General features: G+C 48.4%; 7 protein-coding genes across 7 annotated transcripts; 5 read left to right on the top strand and 2 right to left on the bottom strand.

The window, feature by feature from the left end:
* Positions 1-1,904: 1,904 nt before the first annotated feature.
* POX_g09229 (uncharacterized protein) lies at positions 1,905-2,801 on the top strand (the record flags this gene model as incomplete). Its single annotated transcript, XM_050117987.1, has 1 exon — positions 1,905-2,801. One exon carries the CDS (start codon positions 1,905-1,907, stop codon positions 2,799-2,801), a length of 897 nt encoding a protein of 298 aa, XP_049966131.1.
* A 2,473-nt stretch (positions 2,802-5,274) lies between these two features.
* POX_g09230 (Alpha,alpha-trehalose-phosphate synthase) lies at positions 5,275-6,893 on the top strand (the record flags this gene model as incomplete). The annotated part of the gene is made up of 4 exons (XM_050117988.1): positions 5,275-5,563; positions 5,649-6,018; positions 6,078-6,451; positions 6,547-6,893. 4 exons carry the CDS (start codon positions 5,275-5,277, stop codon positions 6,891-6,893), a joined length of 1,380 nt encoding a protein of 459 aa, XP_049966132.1.
* Positions 6,894-7,707: 814 nt separating this feature from the next.
* POX_g09231 (uncharacterized protein) lies at positions 7,708-9,114 on the bottom strand (the record flags this gene model as incomplete). The annotated part of the gene is made up of 4 exons (XM_050117989.1): positions 7,708-7,970; positions 8,032-8,172; positions 8,239-8,827; positions 8,890-9,114. 4 exons carry the CDS (start codon positions 9,112-9,114, stop codon positions 7,708-7,710), a joined length of 1,218 nt encoding a protein of 405 aa, XP_049966133.1.
* Positions 9,115-11,224: 2,110 nt separating this feature from the next.
* Positions 11,225-13,836, top strand: POX_g09232 (uncharacterized protein; the record flags this gene model as incomplete). The annotated part of the gene is made up of 4 exons (XM_050117990.1): positions 11,225-11,774; positions 13,071-13,227; positions 13,320-13,418; positions 13,545-13,836. The coding sequence occupies 4 exons, from the start codon at positions 11,225-11,227 to the stop codon at positions 13,834-13,836; spliced, it is 1,098 nt and encodes a 365-aa protein (XP_049966134.1).
* Positions 13,837-13,982: 146 nt separating this feature from the next.
* POX_g09234 (uncharacterized protein) lies at positions 13,983-14,581 on the bottom strand (the record flags this gene model as incomplete). Its single annotated transcript, XM_050117991.1, has 4 exons — positions 13,983-14,014; positions 14,091-14,171; positions 14,271-14,376; positions 14,501-14,581. The coding sequence occupies 4 exons, from the start codon at positions 14,579-14,581 to the stop codon at positions 13,983-13,985; spliced, it is 300 nt and encodes a 99-aa protein (XP_049966135.1).
* A 634-nt stretch (positions 14,582-15,215) lies between these two features.
* Positions 15,216-16,532, top strand: POX_g09235 (uncharacterized protein; the record flags this gene model as incomplete). The annotated part of the gene is made up of 3 exons (XM_050117992.1): positions 15,216-15,388; positions 15,446-15,683; positions 15,765-16,532. The coding sequence occupies 3 exons, from the start codon at positions 15,216-15,218 to the stop codon at positions 16,530-16,532; spliced, it is 1,179 nt and encodes a 392-aa protein (XP_049966136.1).
* A 291-nt stretch (positions 16,533-16,823) lies between these two features.
* Positions 16,824-17,564, top strand: POX_g09236 (uncharacterized protein; the record flags this gene model as incomplete). Its single annotated transcript, XM_050117993.1, has 2 exons — positions 16,824-17,211; positions 17,350-17,564. The coding sequence occupies 2 exons, from the start codon at positions 16,824-16,826 to the stop codon at positions 17,562-17,564; spliced, it is 603 nt and encodes a 200-aa protein (XP_049966137.1).
* Between the last annotated feature and the right edge of the window lie 636 nt (positions 17,565-18,200).

The raw sequence follows: 18,200 nt of genomic DNA on the forward strand, positions 1-18,200 counted from the left end.
CAGGCTACACATATTTTGAGGCTTGTCAGACTTTTTTTTTCCAAAAATCCAGTCATGTTTCCTTCGCAGAGGTCAGCACGCGCGAGATTGGCCCCTGCACTGCGATTCATAGTCTCGACGCTTAATGCAATTGCACTAATAGATGCATTGAGTTCAAAATGTAGAAGAATTCAAAGACTCTAATCTCCTAGATCCGATTGAAATCAGCGATGCTCAGCTTGCGATGGAATATGCGAGAGAAAAGCGATGATATATTAGGCGTGTTCTTCAGCCCCGGAGTATTAATAACTGGCCCGGACTCCTCAACTCTTAAGTGGCTCTACTGAGGTATCAGTATCTCAGGAAAGGTCTCCCAGTGTCAATCGTCTGTCGCACAAACCCTCTTGATCCTCACGTCCGTTGGCGGGTCAAAGCTCTGTTTGGTAGTGACACACTCATTTCATTCACCTGCTGATAGCTTGAGATATTGCGGAGCTCATGCAAATTGGTCAAACGTCAAAAAGTGCCTCAGGTGCCGTTTATGCTCCCGTCTACCACGTGCCTTGCGACCAATCGCCTGGATATGTGCCCTCCACATGAAGATGACGACTGCCATGGCTATGCTTGACGAGCATCATCATTTTCTGAGAGTTCGATACAATGATCACATTGATCGTTTATCAGCTGCGCAATATCGAAAAATATATAATACTTTGATTGCTGGTTCTCTGATGAAAAGGTACGGAATTTTCAGCGCCGCCCAAGTTGTAACTAATTCGCAGCGATATTTCATCACGTCCAGATACGCCCGTCTTATGGTTGAAAGCGATGGAGAGGTCCCGAACAAGGTTAACACACAGTTACGTGACACAACACGAGATGAGGAAGCTCTCCAGCCACCTATTGCTAGCTGTTGAAAACGGTCAGACCATTAGTTGCAACATCAAAGTGACAGTCTTGTTGAGTTGAAACTATCTCTTCCAGTCTGATTTTGGAAGAGACTTCGATTTTGCAGCGGGTAAGCGAAAGCGTCCAGCTGAGCATTGAGAGCTCTCGCAACGCAGAAACGTCAACTGAAAAGAAAGCTGTGGTGAGCAATTGGGATTTCCATCTATATGTTGCCCAGGCTGCTGAGTTGAGCGGATCCATTCATTTTGGACGGCGAGTGCTATTGGCGTCTCGTTCCGACCTTCGAAAATTCCGTCCATAGCGGAGACATTTCTACATTGAAACCACAGATTACCCATCGATTAGATTTTGTGTCCTTTGAATTGATCTCAAAATTTCCCATGTCGACTGACAAGGAAAGAATCTACATGCAGAGGCAGCTGATGCCTGACGACCTTTTATCAAAGCCTTTACATTCGATTGAAACGTGACATCAAAACGCGACATCAAAACGCGTGGGAACTGAGGTGAGAGCAACAGCAAATCGAAACAAACTGTTACGAGATCTCAATCTTGAATCATCAACAAGTCATTTTCACGGAAAGCCCTCTCTAGCTGCCATCCGTGAAGGCAGCTGCCCCGACGGTTGAAGGCTTGGGGGCTAAGCGTATTTGGTTACTATCTACTGCACCGTGGTGCTCCACCTTCCCTCGGGGCTTCATCGCGACTTCCTTGTATCCTGTTGAGATGTTGACTGCAACTGTTGATTGTTCCTTCCCGCTGAAAGGCTCGTTGCCGTTGACACCGTGTTGATGTCCCCAGTCGTGCCCTTATTTGTTTCGTTCGTCTCTTTCTCTCCGTCTCCTCTTCTTCTCTCTCCCCACACCTCTGCTAGTCTGCTGCGAGCTTTGATCTCTGTTCATTGCGATACGCATTCTTCTCTGGTGTTCCTGCGCGTCCTCTCTGAGGATTATCTTCCCTTTTTCATTTCTCCCCTTTCCATTTTCCCTTTTTGATCCTCTGTTTGTTTCGCTGCAATGACCCTTCCGGCTATTTGCTCACCTCGCTTTGCCCGCCTCCTGCTTTCTGGGAGTGGGCAAATGCCCACTCTCAACCTGGGAAAGGCATTGAATGTCCGCCCCAAGGAAGAGAAGAAGCCGATCTACTTCCCCGGCATGACGCCTCTGGCTCGTCCATGGCGCCTTGCTCCATGGAGACGGGCCCCTGGTGAGGGCTTGCAGAAGGATGCTCCCGTTTCTGAAGCCAAGCGGGCTTCGCAGTCGGCTCCTCAGTTGCGTGTCGAGGAACCTTCGCAGGTTTCTCACTCAGGCCTGACGACCGCGTTCCCTCCCCCCCCCGTTCCCATCCTGAAGCGTGCCGGCGACTCGGTGAAGCGTCATGATCGCCACGTTTCCTTTGGCGACGTTTCCGTGAAAGAGTACGTGCCGTTCGTCGAGGCTGTCTTCTCTCCTGCCCTGCCCGTTGCCCCTGCCCTGCCTGCCCCCATCCTCAAGCGCGCCGGTGACTCAGTGAAGCGCCATGATCGCCATGTTTCATTTGGAAACGTGGTTGTGAGCGAATATGTGCCGTTCACCCAGCCTGCTTGCCCCCGTACACTGCCCACTTCTTGCGTTCTGCCCTTCCCCATCCTGGAACCCTCCGGCGACCCAGTGAAGCGTGATGATCACCACATCTCCGAAAAAGATGTACCTGTGAACGAGCATGTGTTCCCCCCTCCCCGATGGGCATTCTTCCCTCCTCGGCGCCTTGAGCCTCCTCATCTTCCCTCGCCTCCACGTCCAGTGGAGGACGCAATGGACAACGATTGCCGGCCACGTGTGGATGTCTCCGTTCCTGGCTCCTCTTTGAAGGACTGGGCTGTTGGCACCGCTTGTTGCGTAGCCTTCGTGGGGATTGTGATGTGGCTCAGTTGAAGGTAGGGTTGAGTGCCTTTGCATTGCTTGTTTTTGATTGTCTTCCTCACGTCCCCAGTTTTGATCCCATGTTCATTATCAACTTTGCTTTCTTGAATCACCTGTGGGACCGGTCGTCACCTTGTCTTGTTTTATGTTTGATGCGTTCCGTCTACCAACCCCCAAAAGACTCACAAAAAAATGGCTTTGGGCCCTTCCTTGCCCCTTGCATTCTTGATTTTTGACGTTTGATTCTTTGCACGTTATCTTTTCTGGTTTTTGGCTGTCAGGTGTCTTTTGGCACCTTTTTCAGCGTTGCTAACAGGTCACAGGTTCGATCCGTGAAAAAGGGGTGCCTCGGCGGCACATAGGGGAGGATGGTGGCGGGCTCTTGCTCAGAAAAAAGATATGTTTTCTGATTTCTCCTGGTGTTCTTGGTGTGACATTCACTGACCATCATCATAGCTATGAAGACCTTGTCGAATGGAAAGACTACGACGAGACTTGAACAACACCCACAAGGAATGACCGGGGCTCTCAGTTGGCCGAAGATTCACGTCGCATGAGGATACCGTGATTGTCATGATGACAAACACCCACCATCCACTCCCTCCCCTTCTACTTGTTGAACAGATCCAACGTTGGTGGGAAGATTTCTTGGATACATTTGGATTGGCGAGGTTGTTTGGGGTAGTCATGTGCTCATTTTGCCAAGTTGTCTCATTTTTCTCATTGCTTCTCCGAAACCCGATGTCTATGCTGTGAAGCTCTGTCACACGTTTTGAACACAGAATCAAAGACAATTTCAGCCAAGGATAATTTGCATGACGCTTTAGTAGATCGGAGAACATGATCAGACCATCATGTTTGGGTTTGATGATGCCCTCGGCTCCCGGAGCCTGTGACAAGTGGCAATGGGATTGTCATCACCGTTCTGAAAGCGGTGCGGCGCGGGTAGATGAGTCATATGTAGTGTCCATACTAAGCAGAAGCAGAATATTGTGATCTTCGATCAATAATCCTCCGGCGAGTCTTGGAAAGCTGAAATCATGAATATGTCCCAAGTCGCTTGGAGGGAGTGACACATCATCTCAAAGCGAAATCCCCACGGCGGAGTTTCCAGAGACATGAGGGGCTTCAAGACTTTGTCCTCTCACTGCTGGGAAGCACCTGTGAATGCCGCATCACTTGGAGACTTGGAAGTGGTCTTCCTTGTCAAGAAATTCACCCAAGTGCATCTGAAGACATTTGAGTATGAAGGCAAGTCCTCCAAGATGGGTCCGAAGCTTCGATGGATATCACAAGGCATGCCGAGATTGGCATTCAGAGAGCTGCATTGATGTATGAACAGAACTGCCCTCAATGACACCGTTGAAAAGACATGACCATCGCACTTTTGAATCTTGGAAAGATATATCGTCCGATTACTCTTTTCGGAAAGGTCATTCTGACTAGGGTGCCAACATGTCCGCAGTCGAGCCGGTCGTTGATCGCCTTCATTGCACTCATCAGAATGACAGGGATCGAAGATGGGTGACAGCGGGGCAGGGCCTCCGGCATCAATGCAGTGGGTATAATTACTTATTTTGAAGCAGAATCGAACACTACTAACTACCTAATGAATCAAAAGGGACAAAGTACGGAATACAGTGGTAGCCATATACATTGTGAGTGCCGTGGAAGGTAATATGGTACTTAAAACTCGCAGGTAGAACTGCGTTTAACAGGAATCGGCGATGATCAGGTACCGAGTACAAGTTCGTACGTGACATTCACTCACTGATCCAAGACACAGGCACAACTAAGAACATCGATATTCCGACCGAGAGTCCTCGCCACTAATGTAAATCACGTGATTTTGGATGGCGCATCCGTCTGCACTCCGCACGAGTGGTAGCTGTAGTAGTCCGTAGCATAGATACAATGATAGCTTCAAGATACCAAACAAGGGCTACAGATTAGGCGCATCCAATCCAGTATCAATATTCGACTCGAGAGCTACAGAGCTTGACGAGCTGTCAGCAAATGTGTTGAATCATATCGCTCTTCAACGTGGTGCTTTTGTAGATGATGTAGGAATTTGTCATCAGGCAAAGATTCTTTGGTTTTGTTTGTGGTTGAAATGTGGAGGCACTAACGGTGATCATATGATGACGATCGAATAAGCCATGGTTGACTGTCTATCTCAAGACTCAAGACAGGGAGCAGACTCCTGATAGGACACAGTATAAAATGAATTAGGCTCCGAGCAATTGTCTGGGCCGTGTGGGGGCCAACATTCTATGTTTTATCACGCAACATTGCCTTTTTGGCGCTCATGATGATGATCACACATCTATCACGATCCGGGGATCTGACAACAAACATTGATATTATATGAAGCCGGTATCGCCCACATGATCTTGTCCTTTCAAACCGTTCGTTATACTGCAGCAAAAGAAGAAAGGAGTAGAATCTCCATTGCACCATTGCAACAAACAAGAAGAAGAAGGCGATGGGATCCATTAATTCTCCCAGCGAGCCAAGACTCGTCATTGCATCAAATCGCTTGCCTCTCTCCGTCAGAAAGACCAATGGCACTTACGATGTCGCTCCCTCGAGCGGCGGCCTCGTGAGCGCATTAAGAGGTCTCAAAGTAGCAGATTATGTATGGCTGGGATGGCCAGGGCTGGCAGTCAATAAAAGTCAAAGGCAAGCTGTCGACGATGAGCTAGCCAGGGAACATGCATCTGCCGTGTATCTTGACGATGAATTGGCGAGGGACCACTACAACGGGTTCTCCAGTAAGTGAGGCCTCTATTCCCCCCCCCTCTCTATCTCTCTGAGTAGCGTTTGATTCAAGCGGCGTGTTACTGATACTATACACAGATGCTATCTTGTGGCCAATTCTTCACTATCAACCAGGTAAACAGATGACGCCCTCTGTATGGAATGCCTACAGCCGGGTAAATGAGATATTTGCGGACACAGTTAGCAGTGAAGCCCGAGATGGTGATTTGATCTGGGTGCACGACTATCATCTATTTCTTTTACCGCAAATGCTGCGGGATCGCTTGCAGGCACAGAGTAAACACTGTCCTATAGGCTTCTTCCTACACACGCCGTTCCCGGCGGACGATTACTGGCGAGGACTTCCTGTCGAGGAGGAGTTGCTCAAGGGTATTCTGGGAAGCGATGTCATCGGATTCCACACTGATGAATACAAGAAGAACTTTGTCACATCTTGCGACATTCTGCTGTGAGTTGTGCTAGTCAAGCGCCTTGGGAAATCGCATCACTGACACACGTTTATCATAGGGATTCCGTACATGTGATAAACGACCATATCCAGTACAAAGATCGCTTGATAAAGACTGGTAGATACATTGCAGGCATCGACTATGATAGGTTCACCACTACGCTCCGCGATGAAAAAGTGAAAGCTCGTATTAGCGAGTTAGAGTCGCTCTATGAGGGCAAGAAGGTGATTATCGGTGTCGATCGTCTAGACTACACGAAGGGCTTGACGGAGAAAATGGAAGGATTTAGAGTATTCCTCGATCAACACCCGGAACTACGGGATAAGGTCATACTGATCCAAATTGCGATCCCGAGTCGTGAAGACGTCAAAGAGTATCAAGACCTTGAGGGAGAGGTGAGCAAGTTGGTGGGTCAGATCATTGGAAAACACGGTGAGTCTGCCCAAGATCTCGACATGGCTGGACAAGCGAAAAAAAGAAACAATAACAAAACAGAGTAGCCGGTTGACACTAACTGTATTTCCCAGCCACACCTCATTCTACGCCGCTTCTATACATTCACCGGTCTGTCTCATTTGAGGATCTCACATCTCTATACGCAATTTCCGACGTGTGTTTCTTGACTTCCCGCCGCGATGGGCTAAACCTGGTGGCCTCTGAATATGTCGCATGCCAGGATGCGAGAAATGGCGTCCTCGTCCTGTCCAAATTCACGGGAGCGGCAAGTTTCCTCAATCATGGGAGTGTTCTGTGCAATCCGTCAAGTGCAGAAGGCCTCTCGGATGCGCTCTACAAGGCCATGATGATGGGAGGTGAAGAAAGGAGGAGAAAACACAACATTTTACGTGATTTTGTCACTGCACATACAAGGTAAGACGATCCGTGTTTCAAATAGCGAGCGCATTGTGCTAAAAACAAGGTAGCGAGAGATGGACTAAGAGCTTTTTGGGGGAGCTTCAACATCAGCAAAGTTGAAGGAGTTCGTCTCGAATCGCTTACAGCAGTTCTGGAAGAACCCCCCCCCCCCCCCCCCTCCCCCCCGCGATATGGTTTCAAAGTTTGCGGGTAATTATTTTGAGTACTAATGTGGATTTTCACCTTCAATTCCTCTTTTCTAGTGAGCCAGCGGGCCTGAAATGCTATGTCTGTTAGTGGTCGACTTTGCGAGATTTACGCTTCAGCTTAATCGTGGTATATTCAGCACAGGAATTGGCTCATACAGGTCAATTACTCCATCCATAACAAAACTGAAAATTCTAATATACATCTGTCCGAAAAGTCAAGTATGGAGATTGATTGGCTCATTTCGGGCCCAAACCTGACGGACCGTTCCATGCGGATCCAGCTCTACCAAAGCCCATCAGATCGGGTCTTTGATACATCCATACATAAAACCTTTACACAACAAAAATAGATAATGTCTTATGTTACTTAAAAACTTAATTCATTGCTGATTCATTAGACTTGTTGCAATTGTAAACTGTCTGTCTTGTGAGTCCTGTAGTCATAAAATACTAGTTCTCAAGCTATTAACAGATTCGAGTGGAAAGTCTGGATTTCTGCTCAACCCTGCTTGAAAAAAGTGCTTCGTCTCCACGCTTCTGGCTGATCGTTCCATATCCCCAGATAGAATTGAACAAACTGAAATGGAAAAAAGGTTCTTCGACCCTACAAATCTCTCTCCCGGTCTACAGTGGAAGTAGACACTGCGCATAAAAGGCACTGTAAGCCGTGCAAATACCTTGAGCACAGGTGGTTGGGCCGGTCCATCCATATCCTCCACACTGTCCGTATAGTGGAGCGCCGGTTACAGAACTCGGTGAAGCTGTGGTTGTTGTAGAAGGTTTGGTGGTTGTAGACAAGGTGGTGCTAGTTGGAGGAGTGCTTCCTCCTCCAGTGAAACCGCTCATGATTTGTGCAACCTGGTTGACAATTGCAACCATTTGAACACCTGTGATGAATTAGCAATTTTGTCAAATCGGGATTGCTCGGAGATCTAGTTGGTTATTTACCTCCAATTTGGTCGGCATTGTTGCCATACCAGCCTACCCAGTCCCAGCAACCATTGGGGTTGCTCAATGAGCCTCCCCAGGTGGAGTGGATGGTGTTATCAGGCTTGGCTTGTGGATAGAGAATGATAATGTTGTTCGTATCTAAGCAGTCCAGCGATGAGATGGTGGTCGGGTCTGAATTGTGACTCAAAGGAGGATCCTACTTACCCGCCCATTGGTTGTAGCCTGTATTTTGAACGAATTTCATCTGAATGTTGCTATAGCTTTGCAAGCATCCATGCAGAGCAACGTGCAGTTTACAGACAGTATTGCCGCTCTGGCAACTCGCTGGCACATACATGTATCCAGTAGTATCCATACCAGCAGCAACGTATGCACCATTCTGCGCAAAGGAGACAATGCTTCCAGACAATGTTCCCGTATTTTTTGCGTTTAGCGGTCCATACATCCATTGCAACACAGCCCCTGCGCCGTCGTAGTTGCAGTTGCTGATATATGGCGAGGAGGACATGGAGCAGGAATTGTCCCCAGAGCCACTAAAGTCAGTAGGGAATGTATGTGAGGCACCACTTGTAGTCACGTAAGAAACATCGGCCGGGGTGTCAAAATTGCTCAGCTGCGAATTCAGCGCATTCATAACGTTTGGTCCGACAGTTGTGTCAGAAGAGCCTGTCCAGAGGTAGATCTTGCGGTTCTTCAAGTTGCTAATCGGTGCAATCTGATTTCCACTCCAGGCCTTCATATTGGCAATGGGCGTCGTGATCGACGGGTTTCCATTGTACATGCATGAGATATACTATAAAGTCTCATCAGAAATTGTCGTCAGAGGTCAATAAAGCCGGCGGAGGAGTAAAATACCGCCTGATTGCGAGCACAGTCGAATGGACCTCCCGCAAACACACCAAATCCAGTTTGGAAGATATTTGAGTATGCAACACCAAGCTGCGCAGAAAAGAAGCCACCGCTCGATAATCCAGAGACAGATACTGAGACCGGGTCAACATTGTAAGCACCCAACGTTGTAGCTGCACAGGTAGCTCCTGCAAAGCCAACAAGTCCGATCAAAGCATCTCGATAGGTCATCTTGCAGAGCTCTTATGGCCAAGATGGTTCGTGTCAAAGTGATTGTGAATTGTTGTTTGGATTCTAAGCAGCTCCTGCAAAGCTTTTATATACATCGCACGCTTCAATACCTTCACTCTGCACGTTCGCCATACCAATGTGTAGTTTCAAGGTTTTGTCCTTGAGATCCTATGGTGACACAAGCTGAAGATCTGCAGAGACCCCATATTTCGGATCCGCTCGTCTTTCTCGGAGCTTGAGTCACCATGCAGATCAAGAACAATGCCTATGTTACTTCTTCACCACTACGGTTAGCGTGAAGCCTGTGCGTACTCCAGATTTGAATGGTGGCGCGCGGGGTAAGAGTGTGCGGAGTAACCCCAGCAAAACACGGTGAAATTGAGTACGGATCCGAGATTGAATCTTTGTAAATGCTGCGCGAGTCCAACTAGTAGATATTCTTCTTTGCAAATAGATACAATGCGACGCAATGCGCTATAGGGGGAAAGCCATTGAGGGTGTCGAATTGACACTAAATCTTCATCAAATCCACCACTTCGTTGGTCGACTGTGAAATCAACCACGACATACTGAATGAATTCTCTAATTTTCATGAATCCCTGGATATCTTACTTAATTCAACATCAAATACAACATCCAACACAGTAGCTTATTCAGTCTCTTGTCCAACACCTTTCTCAGTAACGGATTGAGTGTCAAATCCAATGTTAATACCAACATCGAATTCAATGTCATCTTATATATCGAACCAAGCATCAGATTGCGCATTTAAAGTCAATATCATCCATTCTGCGAGATCATGAGTAGCATTCATTCACCACAAACCTTGATTAACTCGCGATTCGTTTGGATCCACGTATAAACAACCACAACAACAACTCAAAGTAAGACTTTGTATACCGCACTCCGTCCAATCAAGCTCTAGAGATTCTGATGGAAGAGAGATGACCATACGTCTCTTCGAAGCCAGATTTTATTTTGTGATTTGTATGCAAAAAATACGTTATTCTTAATGCAGCATGTCACGGGGTGTCAGTACTACGTAGCGGGTGGTTCATGTTTGGGCATGTGAATCGGATCAGAACCGATGGTATACGCACGTCATTTGTGGGGATATCCATGATGAGTTGGTGGCCTTGAAAGACCTTTTTGGTGTGAACACCAGAATATATAGTGCTTAGATAGAATCACTCGCTTGGATCTTCTGCACAAACAGGTTCCCATTTCCCATGCGTGAGTTTATCCAAGCTGATGATTTGGTCACTGTCGAGGCTTTCCAAGTTGATCACCACACCATTTTTTCCGCAGCAACATAAAGGTCTGAATGTTTTCTAAATGGCTTTGTAATTTATTTCGAGTTCAAAGGATTCGTAATAGCTACTTTCAGGAATTCGAGAAAGAGGGTGTGTTTTTTTGGACTTGGAATCTTTTGTCGAAATCGGTTCACATTATTTGAACCCTAGTCAAATTGCTTTTCTGAAGAGCATAATATATATCACAGTGATTTCTTCTAGTAATACTCGAAAAGCGGTTTGGAATTTTAATACTCGGCAGTATAGTTTGCAAGGGAGAACATATATCTTGTCGTCGGGAGGTGCATCCGGGTGGCGTGGTTCCGCGCAGTTTGTACAAGAGGCGATGAACTGACTTGTTCTATAAGCACGAAACTGGGATTTCTGGCATAAAGAAATGTGTACATGGTATCTGAAAGCTTGAATAACCTGTTTTCCAAAGTACGAACATTCGCAGGATCACACGACTTCCATGGCTAAGATTGGACTCGATCTAGAGAATGGCCAGACTACCAGGCAAGCGTCAACATGGTGCCTACTGGCGATGACCCAACATGGACGCCACGGGCGGGAGTCCCGAATTCCTCATTAGAGGTTATCATAGCTGGCCAGAAAATGCTTTTCCTGGATCAAACTTATTCTAAATTCCAGCCTGACGCGACAATGATGCTCTGCCAGATACACCCCATCAACTCCCCTTGCTCTCACTTCTGCGAGCGCCCGCCTCAACTACAGACCTTGACGCAGTCCTGCCACCCCTGTCAACATCACCATCTTTTTCTCAACCCCATCCCCAATGCTAAGAAATGTAACCCATCATGTCCGCCCACCAAAAGAAGAACGATCTCCCCTTCATCCACCGCTACATCACCACCCACAATTCCGAAGGCGAGGCGGTGTTTGTCTCCCATGCCCAAATCCCAGACTACATGCCCTCTACACCAGCTGGGGAGGACGGCGAAATTGCACTACTCTACGCCACAACCAGTGCGCCGGCAATCATCGACAACGAAGCAGATCTGGCCATGTACGATGAGTTTCTCCATCAGCCGCCTGGGCTGACGACTCCATCGGGGACGATCTTCCGACTGATCGATCTACGGCCTGGAAAGATTAGTCCGATGCATCGGACGGTGAGTGTTGATTATGGAATTGTGATTGAGGGTGAAGTGGATCTGATTTTGGATTCGGGGGCGACGCGACATCTTCGACGTGGTGATGTGAGTATCCAGAGAGGGACGGCGCATTCGTTTCGAAATAGAAGTGACACGGACTGGTGTCGGATGCTTTTTGTGTTTTTGCCAATGCAGAAGATTACTATTCAGGGGAAGGAGCTGGATGAGGAGGTTTATGATGAGGGATATGATTGTCCGAATAGAGTTCCTAGTTAATTCCTGGGATTGTGTTGCGTGAAATGGGTGGATGGCTTGTGAAGGAGTATATGTAACTACTGGCAAGATCACGCCTGTTTGCTAAAAGTCTTCAAGAACTGCGTGTAGAAAGGGAGCTTGATCCTGTATAGTCTTGATCAGCCGGGTATGTATGACAGAGACTGTTTCCTGGGTTGCATCTCTCAACGTCGCAATTTTCAAAGAGCGCAGCAAAATTATTTCTTGGACTTCCGCCTACAATTGCATAGAGGCTTGTTGGAGAAAAGAACGCCTCTCAGTCGACGGAGATCCCGATCGTCACCATGCAATTCCACGGTCGATCAAAAGCCACGCAGATCCTATTGTCTCGGTAACAGAGACTATTGTATCGTCGCATGCGTCTTCTCCGCTGGCTTATTAGAGATCTCGACCTCCTCGGGTGCCGATGAGCTAGCTTGGTTCACCACGACCGAGAGTGTGCAATCCGTCGTATCGTCCATGGCACAGTCATGGAAAACGAGAAGATGCCGCTTGTCTTGCCGAAGCGCCATACTACCTTATTACGCCACGACTGTGACGAAATGGACTGTCAGATAAAACCGCCTTGACTTTCCAAATCCGGTAAACGTGGTCGCTTCATTGGCTCTCTGGAAACGGGGCGGTGCGGCTTCAGATCCGAGGAATGTAACCCAGCCACTTCCCCCTGGAAAGAGGGACGTCACGATGCTTCAACCCTTCTAGATCGAAACCATCACCAAGTCTTTCTCGTCGAGTGTACAGAGGCTATTACGATCTTTTGTTTGATCGGTAGTCTACGAAGAATTCATGCGCGTCTTGCTAGTATTTCCATCCGCCTCGTCCACGCCGAGTTTTCAAGGAGTTTTCAAGATAGGGAGGTCTATTCGAACGAGTTCCCGTTCTTTCAATTGGCCGTTCTTAGACTCAATTCTTAATTTTCCGTGGTATCACGAGCCACTACGATCTAGAATTGCGGATGTCTCGATCGCCCTGGTTCGACGAGGCCCGCTCACTCTTCCCCCCTCTCCACGGAACGTACATCATGGATACAGACCTCTCCACTCGACTCGATGTTCCTTCAGGAACAGAGTGATCCAAACTGCGGACCATGGCGGAGGCTCCATGGCTCCATTCACCTCGTCATGACTTGCATGTAACCTTGCTCTGGGTGACCAGATGGTCTAAGCCGTGTATATCATTATCTTGGGTCTCCCGTCCATCCAGTCCAGAGGGATATTCATTTGATATGCACAGGGCCACTGCGTGTTACGAGTAGATCACCAATTCCCTCAACCATTTGACCGTGACGACCTTCTAATGTATCATTTCATCTCCACGATCGCGCTATTCTTAGCTACGGCCAACGTCCTCGTGTGCGCCCAAAGTCCTCCACCAGTCGGCCTGAGCAGTGATGCGCAATGTGAATCTCAAGAGTAAATTCCAAATCTCATTTCAATCCTGCAACCAACTGGGAAAACGAGAAGAAAACCAAAAGGAAAACAGAAACTAACTCAACTCCATCCAGAATCGTCGACACATGCGTCTCCATGATGCAGAAATACCTTCAAAAATGCTCCTCCGATAACTGGGATTGCAAATGTTCGGGATTCGCCAACATGGCCAAGTACGTATTCAATCCAGCACTGAAATTGTCACTATGATTGTTCCTCCTGTGGCTCGGCTCGGTTCCTTGTGATCAGCTTGCTGATGGACATGTTCGGTCAAGCTGCTACGTTGATTGTCCCGATAGCCCGGACTACATCGCCGCTCAGTCTTCAAGTGCCTCGAGTTGTGCGACTGCCAATGCTTACGATGTGGGCAACACCGTGGTACCTGACACATGGAAAACGATGGATTTCCACAATACGATCCACGCGACCGCCACCAAGGCCGTGGAAAATCTGAGGGCGACACCGACGAGTACAAACACGATCGACAATCAGGAGAAGGCGGCTCAAACGTCGGAGGGGGCGGCGGCGAGTATGAACAGGAAAGGAAGCTGGCTTGCTCTTGTGGGGCTGGGGGTGGGCGCTATGTTCTGAATTGTTGCAGAGGCTGGGCCCTTCTTTCAAGGACTCTGAAAGCGTTTTACACCATTTCTCTCATATTGCAAAAGATCATGCGAAATCAATATTGAGTCCATTGACTTGACTAGTATGGATGGACATACATGGAGGATGGAAGCCACCTACTCAACCGAGACTTGGACTTTAGACTTGTCTGGAAGGCGGGTTGGAAGATGTCAGCGCTGATCGGCCGTGAAGATGGTTTAAAAGGAGCAGAGCAATTGGCTTACAAAAGGCAATGTGATCCTTGATGTTCATCGCCTTTTCCTTCGGAGTCGCATAGTACCAGGCGGCGTCTTTGATGACGGCGTCTATGGCCAATTAGCATGCTTCGAGCGATCCAGCAAAGTCGTTTGCAGCCCGTTAAAGAAAGAAAGTAAAAAGACAAACAACGAGATGGCTGTACTGACCACCATTCTTGACAGAGTAGTACTCCGCCTCGCCCTTCCACGGGCAGTACGTCTTTGTATCAGAACCCACAAAGACATTGGGATCTTTGATCGCGGAACGGGGGAACTGCCAGATGGCAAACAATTCAGTACAGCTCATTCCACATCAACTCAGCTCAACTCAGCCCAGCTCAGCTCAATCTAAGCTTAAAGTAGCTTGAATGGGATGCTGTCATCTGTCAATGACGTACGTAGACGTTTCCCTCCACCGTCTCCCATGCGTCGGCCTCGGCCAAGACCAGGTCACCCACTTTCGCTTTGGCGGTCGGCATTGTGTTCGATCGGAGGAGTAAGATTGTTCGTATTGAAGAGATGTCGTAGAGAAAGAAAAGAAAGAAAGGAAAAATCAGATGCTCGGCTGGGGTCGCAGTGATCGATCTGTTGGGAAATGGATTGGAAATGCATAAGCACAACCGCTTTGTCACGGAAGCCGCGGGCGGGGTAGTCCAGCCTAAAGCTTCCACGAGGAGACAGATTCGACATGCATGAGGGACGAGAATATGAGATGTAAGTAGGGTCACTCTGTCCGCCGGGTCATGCATGTATAGTTGAATGTATGCTTGTTGGGAGCTTGTGTTTGTTTCTGTCGTATCTTGAAAAGGGTAGTTTGCAATATTCTTTCGATCTGGTGACCAAAAGGGTGGCCAGCTTTCGCTTTGTTCATTGCCTCTAGATTGAACAGAAGATTTTTCCCGAAGCCGAGGATTCAAACCTCCGTCAGGTCAAAGAAAGATATGGACAATCACGATCTGTTCTCGTAAATTTGGAATTGACGTTTATGACAAACCTGCGCTTTCCATTGTCAAGCAATCAATCTCCTGGGATAATGTTACACAGCAGTGTCGGAACCCATAACATGAATACTGTGAGCCTGTCTCTGGAGTAACAGTCTGATCTCATTCCATCATGTCTGCTGATATGATACACTCGACACTCGGCCAGACTAAGCAACCTGGTCTGACGTCTCACGAGACCGAGGCCAGTTTTTACCCCACGCGGGGGTCGGTTTCTGTTGTTCAGCAAACGTTTCCCCACGTCAGTACACGCTTGAAGCGCAAAATGAGCCCTCAGAACCCTCTGTAAGACGGTCGCTCTCTAGGGAACTCCAGAAAATTGGCTGATCCATTTCATCGTAGTCATGTCCTGGTCACCGGTGCCACCGGGTTCATCGGCGCGCATGTTGTGGACAACCTGTTGGCTCGAGGATTTCGAGTGCGCGGGGCAACTCGATCGGCCAGCAAAGGTGACCAAATGAAGAATGCTCGACCACAGTATGCCTCTCACTTGGAGATGGCAGTTGTGCCGGATTTTGCCAACACCGGTGTCTTTGACGCAGTCATGGAGGGTATCGACGCGGTTATTCATGTGGCAAGTGTATGTGTGGGACCCAAGCCCCCCATAATAAGCAAGTGAATTCCGTCGTGTCGCAAGCGACACAACTGACATTGGTGATAGCCATTCTTCTACAATACTACCAACAACGAAGAAGAACTAATCAGACCTGCTATAAACGGGGTTCAATCCATCCTCTCCGCTTCAGCACAACCGGGGAGCAAAGTCCAGAGGGTCGTCTTGACGTCCTCGTTTGCTGCCGTCCTCGACATTGACAGAAATCCTCCGCCCGGCTTTGTCTATACAGCCGAACACTGGAATCCTCTTTCCTACGAGACCGCAATCGACCCCAACTCCTCATCTGTGGTGGCGTATCGCGGATCGAAAAAGTTCGCGGAACTGGCCGCCTGGGGATTTATCAAGGAGAAAAAGCCCCAATTCGACCTCGTCACTCTCTGTCCGCCGATGGTCTTTGGTCCCATCGTACACCCAGTTGCCAGCGTCGAGCAATTGAACGAATCCAATGCCGTTCTTTGGAGCGTGGCAGTGGGTGCCGATCCTCTGCCCGCGGCGCGAGTGCCCGCATGGGTTGACGTGCGAGATCTGGCCGAAGCGCATGTTCAGGCTTTAATCAATTCGAGTGCGGGTGGGAAAAGATTTATCCCCGTCTCGCCCGAGCCCTTCTCGTATGAATATGCGGCGGACATCATGAAGGAATCCTTCAATTGGGCTGGTGATTCTGTCACGAGGAATTACCAGTCTGGATCTAAACCGGTCGCCTCGTACGGGGTAGATGGGGAGACTGCGGCTCGGGAGCTCAACATCAGGTACCACGGCTTTCAAGAAACAGTGGTGGACTTTATCTCTCAAGTTCGGCGAGATTTCTTCTGAGATGTAGCGCTTTGAATTTGGGCAATGGTGCGAAGACACTCAGTGATCTGTCAGTCTTTCTGTATGCAAGGGGCTCTCTATGACCAATCAGATGAGAATGCACCAGACTCGGGTAAACGATATGGTGACACAAAGTGTCAATAGCTGAGCGGCATATGCAAACTCCTCGGTCGTCACAATTCAAACGTATACACTGCTTTTTCCTTTTGTGAGATTCATCCTTCTCTTCCCCAATTCTTCTTTCTTTCTTTCGAGCTCAGTTTCCAAGCAAACCATCACCCACCTCCCACCATGACCAAGACAGATGCCTTCAAACTCGAAATCGTCACCTTGAAAGACATCCCCGCAATCAGCCAGCTATGGTTCGCAGCCTTTCCCGACATGGAGGCCCTGTTCCCCAACACACCGGCGATGCACCAGTGGTGGGATGATGCCAACCGTGCCGACATGATCCGGAAACCATTCCAAAGATATCTCAAGGTGGTCGACACACACACCCTCGACGAACGAGGCCGACCGCGGCTCGTTGCATATGCGAAATGGGATCTGTCGATGCCTGAGGAGCGAGGACCACGCTTTCCACCTTGGCACGAATCCCAACCTGCGCTGGACTGCGATACGCTGTTCCAAGGATTAGAGAGTGAACGTGCTCGTGTAATGGGCAGTCGAAGACACTATTGTTAGTCTTTTTGTTTTCCCTTTGTTTTTTATCTTTTTTTTTTCCTTTTTCGTTTTGCTCAAATTGGTTGGAGATGTGGCGGTGCGGTCTCGTTGACTTTATTTCCTCTTTTTTTTCTCCTCCGGTACTCCGTATTAGATCTCGATATGCTCGCCACACACCCAGAGTATCGTAGGCGAGGCGCAGGCTCCATGCTGGTCAAATGGGGATGTGATTTGGCCGATCGCGAAGGAGTCGGAGCCTATGTGGATGCCAGTCAGGCCGGGGTTCCGCTGTATAAGAAATTTGGGTTTGTCAGTCGAAGTCAGACGGGGTCGGACAGTTTGATCCTCTCCATGGCACGGGACATTTGATCCTGCAAAAGGGGGCAAGTCGTACCTGCGGAGATGTTTCCGCCCCTCGGATGAGGATTTGTCAGGACGAGTGCTTGCGCCGGAGAATGAGGGTATTCCCGTGGAGTTTTTCAATGAATGGGCGATCGACGGGGAACGCGGGACGATGAATAGAACTGTTTTTTCCCACTTTTTTTTTGGGTGCTTGATTTCATGATGTAGAGTTGAGTATTATCTGAAGTTCTAATGGATCGAGCAAATGTGGAATAGGTGGTTATACCAGAGAAACACTGCCGAAAAGATCCCCTTGGCTCAGAACCTTTGATATGCTCTTCATAACTTGCCTTCCCAACAATGGTGCCAGAGAGGTAAGGTCTAGGACAGTAGAGATCAGTCCAGATCCACTATCCGCTAGACAAATTCCATGCCATTCTACAATTGAGAGCCCTGACAGGGTCCGCGTGAGTCTATTTTTGGGTTGGTCTGCAGGTTCATTGTACTCTATGAGCTTAGTGAAGAAAGCGCTGTATTATTCAGCTCTGACATATCCACCAAATCGTAGAAACTCTAAATGATCCCCCGCGGGGCCGATGCTTGTTGAGCATAGATCATCTCGTCGGATTCCCCTGGAAGGATCGGGGGTCCCTTGCCACAGAC

Source organism: Penicillium oxalicum, chromosome VII, assembly GCF_001723175.1.
Source record: "Penicillium oxalicum strain HP7-1 chromosome VII, whole genome shotgun sequence".
In the NCBI taxonomy this organism is placed as follows: Eukaryota; Fungi; Ascomycota; class Eurotiomycetes; order Eurotiales; family Aspergillaceae; genus Penicillium; species Penicillium oxalicum.